The sequence below is a fragment of the Cyphomyrmex costatus genome, unplaced genomic scaffold, assembly GCF_001594065.2.
Source record: "Cyphomyrmex costatus isolate MS0001 unplaced genomic scaffold, Ccosl1.0 scaffold11, whole genome shotgun sequence".
Classification (NCBI taxonomy): Eukaryota; Metazoa; Arthropoda; class Insecta; order Hymenoptera; family Formicidae; genus Cyphomyrmex; species Cyphomyrmex costatus.
In genome coordinates, this window is record NW_017275063.1 from 311,465 (window position 1) to 315,436 (window position 3,972).

The 3,972-nt window shown below is 32.9% G+C and overlaps 1 protein-coding gene across 1 annotated transcript in view; it reads right to left on the reverse strand.

Annotated features, from left to right (window-relative positions):
• Mmp2 (Matrix metalloproteinase 2) overlaps positions 1–3,972 on the reverse strand; it is an 88,848-nt gene that overhangs the window by 32,641 nt on the left and 52,235 nt on the right. The window contains exons 2-3 of the mRNA XM_018542481.1: positions 3,037–3,183; positions 1,627–1,769 (exon numbers count right to left, since the gene is read on the reverse strand). Of these exons, the coding sequence (XP_018397983.1) occupies positions 1,627–1,769; positions 3,037–3,183 (290 nt within the window). The remainder of the gene's footprint in view (positions 1–1,626; positions 1,770–3,036; positions 3,184–3,972) is intronic.

Genomic DNA, 3,972 nt, shown 5'->3' on the forward strand with positions numbered 1-3,972 from the left:
TCTCTCTCTCTCTCTCTCTCTCTCTCTCAACCCTATCATCTCTCTTCTCTTAGCTTTCGCCTACAACATCGTCACGTCGTCTCGATTGTGCGCTAATTAAACGTACACGCGATTGTCGACCTGTTAAGGAAACATCGTTAATCATTCCAACAGGTTGTCTGTCTCTGTCTGGGCTTGCACTTTCTTGTTAATTTTCATTAAGAATTAAGCTTGTTTTTTTTAAGTGAACTTCTTGCTACGTGAAAAGAACAAGAGAAAAGAGGAACAGTGCAGCAAGAAGTCGGCTGAAAAGAACAGACTTATCGATAACTGTTTCAATTAATTCATCAAAATGCGGTCAAAGAAAATAATGAGTTGAAGCGTTCGATCTGCTGAAGAAAACAGGTGTGATGTATTAAGCATCAGCGCTCGAAAAATTTTATAACCATGTAATAATGTGTAATTATAAGAATATGTATGTATCAATTAGACAGGTACACGTATTGCACAAACAAGTTTTTTGAAGATATTAAAATAAAATCTGACTTTAATAATTTTAAACTTTATATAACTTTATACGTCATTTATCATTTATATTAAATTATTCGGCTACCTATATTTATTAAAAATATTTTAATTAATTTTGTATATAAAGAGAAACTTTAGTTATATAAAAAGACTCGTGAAAATAATTAAGCAATCATCCGTTTAATTTTTAAACATATATTTGGTAATGTATTATAATTAAAAAATACAAAATTTTGATTTTTGTCACGTTAAAAGGAAGAAAATACATGCTGAAATCGAATTTGTCAAATATAAAGCTGCGCTGTAATTTTATTTAATAAAATTTTATTTAATAAAATTACAGTGCGGCTTTATATTTGACAAAAATTATTTAATAAAATTAATATTGGCAAACATATCGTATGTGTACCATTGTTCGAAAAATCCAAGGCAAAACAATTCTTATTGCATTAAAAGAGAAGTAGAAAATACACATAGAATCAAAAAAGGAAGCTTGCAAACAATTCTTCAGACATTTACATACGTTCGTGAATACCTTTATATAAAACGCCATCCAACGTTTTATATCGATCCGGTGATATAACGCCCTGTCTCGATAGAATCGAAAGAATCGCTTTCTGGAGTTATTCCGAGCCCTCTTTCTCACAGGCGTGACCGTGCCTTGTATCGGATGACCGAGTTGGCGCGCCACCAAAACGCGAATGGCTTGAATGATTATTATTACGCAAAAGTCCATGCCACGAGATAATAGAAGAGAAGTTCAATGTGGAAAATTTTGGGAATTTCAAAAGACACATACAAAGAGAAAAATCAAGTATTCGTAAAAATATATGATTATTCAAATCGATGTTTGACCAACTCGTGCAACACTTAAAGAATTTCGACAATTCGAGTTCGACGAGAGAGAAGCTCGAATAAATAGCTCATTTGGCAGGAAAAATTGAAGTCCTAAACAATATTTATCAGGAGTAACTAGTTTTTGTCTATTCGCTTTTGCCTCATCGTTCGTATAATATTTACCATTTTACCTAATCGTTCGTACATTCCAATTATTCGCGCACGAGGAATTTGAATAATTTGAGATACAATCATCGAGAGAAGAAATTCTGATTCGCTTACCTTCCTCGTTGCTCTCGTCCTCTAGCAACCATATCTCCTCCTCGTCGAAGTGAGCGTCTCCACCGCGATCTTTGCCCGGAAAGAATGCGTGCGCCAGGATCTGACCTCTGCCATCGAACGGATATCCGTCTCCATGATAACCCCTGAACAATGCGCAACGAATGTTATCTGGCGTTCTGCCAACAAAATTATCATTTATCATCGAATTTAATCCTGCTATTCTGTTCGAATGTGCTGTATGATCAATATAACCCGACTTGTTATTTTATACATTTAAAAATTTTAGATAAAAATGAAAAAATTGTTAAAACTTTTAGTCAAATTGATATTTTTGAAGCTATAAAACAAAGTCAGATAAAAGTGAAATGTGAAAATGCTCACTTATAACATAAAAATGTAGCAGGGAAATAAAAATTATTTTGAGTCAAATAGATGACCTGAACAGTGCAACAGGATTAATATCTATCGCGAGTTTGCCATTTTACATATAGTTAAATGGCATCGCGTCGCATTATTATTTTGTCACATACACAGTGTCAGTTTCGAATATCGGTGTGCCACTGCTAAAATTTCTAAAAGTTTTAGCTAGAAGCTGAACGCTTTTAAACCTAGTTTTTATATCATTGTCAAATATCAAAACTAGTTGATTTAAATTATTATAATACATAATAATTTAAAATAAAAATAGTTTTGTGTAACTCCAAAAATCAACAAAGTAAGTAAATAATATGTTGTATTTATGAGGCGTTAAAATATAATTCATAAACAATTGGAGACTGTACTTAACAAAGTTTACTGTAAACGTTATACCGATTCTGAATTTGAGTCCTCCTTCAGTCGGAAGAGTCCTCTTTGCGGAAGTCAAGTATAAACTACGAGTTTTAGTTTGTACTTGACTTTTACACTTAATGGCCTTATTGTCAAATACAGAGTCGAAACGTTTGCAGTTAACTTCATAAGTATATTTTCCAATTGTTTGTAAATTATATCTTAACTTAGCAATCTATTATTTACGCACTAATAATTAGTGAGGCTCATATAGGCGATTTATTTACGTTTCATTTATAATAATTACTTTTTAGGCGTCGGAATACTTTCTGTTTAGAAGCTATGTGTAAATTATCACCATGTCCAGATCTATTATTAAATAGCATTCTAATTAGCATTCTCTATAATAATGCTTTAATAATTATTATTCATTTATATTACTATAATAATGATTTAATTACTCCTAAAATTTTCTACTCTATAACGAAATATTTATCACCATGAAATATCACTCTTGCTTAACGAGTATGTCAGCATTAAAACAATTTCAATCGCGGAGTTATTTAAAATATGTATATATGCACACGCCAAGTAGATTGTTAAATTAAGTGAAGTTTCAATTAAAGTTTAAATTAAACTTACCGGTGGAAATAGACCAGAATGTCGGCGTGGTCACTGTTGATCTCCTGGAAGGTGAGCTTCGAATTCCTGGCCCAAAGATCGAGGGCCTTACTCAGCTCCAGTCGAACTCCGCCCGTGTCCAAGCCGCTAGGCTGCTCGGATCTCAGGCTGCAAAAACGATGGAAATATTCCTGTATGAGAGATCGATCGATCGATCCGGTAACACGGAGGACAAGCATAGCGACATAAATGATAAATATTTACGCAGCGCTCGCTAAGACGATCCGTCCGGCTCCGATAAACGCTAAATAAACTTCGCCTGATCGATTGTGTTCACACGATTCAAGTATTTGCCTATTTACTGATTATCTGAGAACACGCGATCGCCGAGTAAAAACAACAGAAATGCGTCACGCTCGTAATATTTTAAAACCGCATCAATATTATGTGTATTTGATCAACGGTCGGAATATGTTGGACACTTTAGTTTTATTAATCAAATAGTTTGGATTAATATTGATTTCATTTGTCTGTTCAAATTTACATTATATGACAGCGTAGTAACTTGTATGTATTTTAATTTATATGTTACGTATAATAATTCTAAATAACAGACGTTGGTCTTATATGTGCTTTTTAAATGATTATAAAATATTAGACATATATATATATACATATACTTAAAAAATAATGTGTTTTCTAAATATTTTATTAGATATTTAGGAAAAATACATAAACCCACACGTGTTAATTAAGATAAAAGAATTTTTAATAAAATTTATTTCTATGTGGTAACTTATGTAAAAGTAAGAGAGAGAGAGAGAGAGAGAGAGAGAGAGAGAGAGAGAGAGAGAGAGTGAGAGAGCGTTTAGTTATACGTGCGCTTAAAGTGCGACGAAATCGTCACGTTTGTTCTTTATCTCGCGCGTTAGAAGAAACGTGTGATATTTTCCCGTT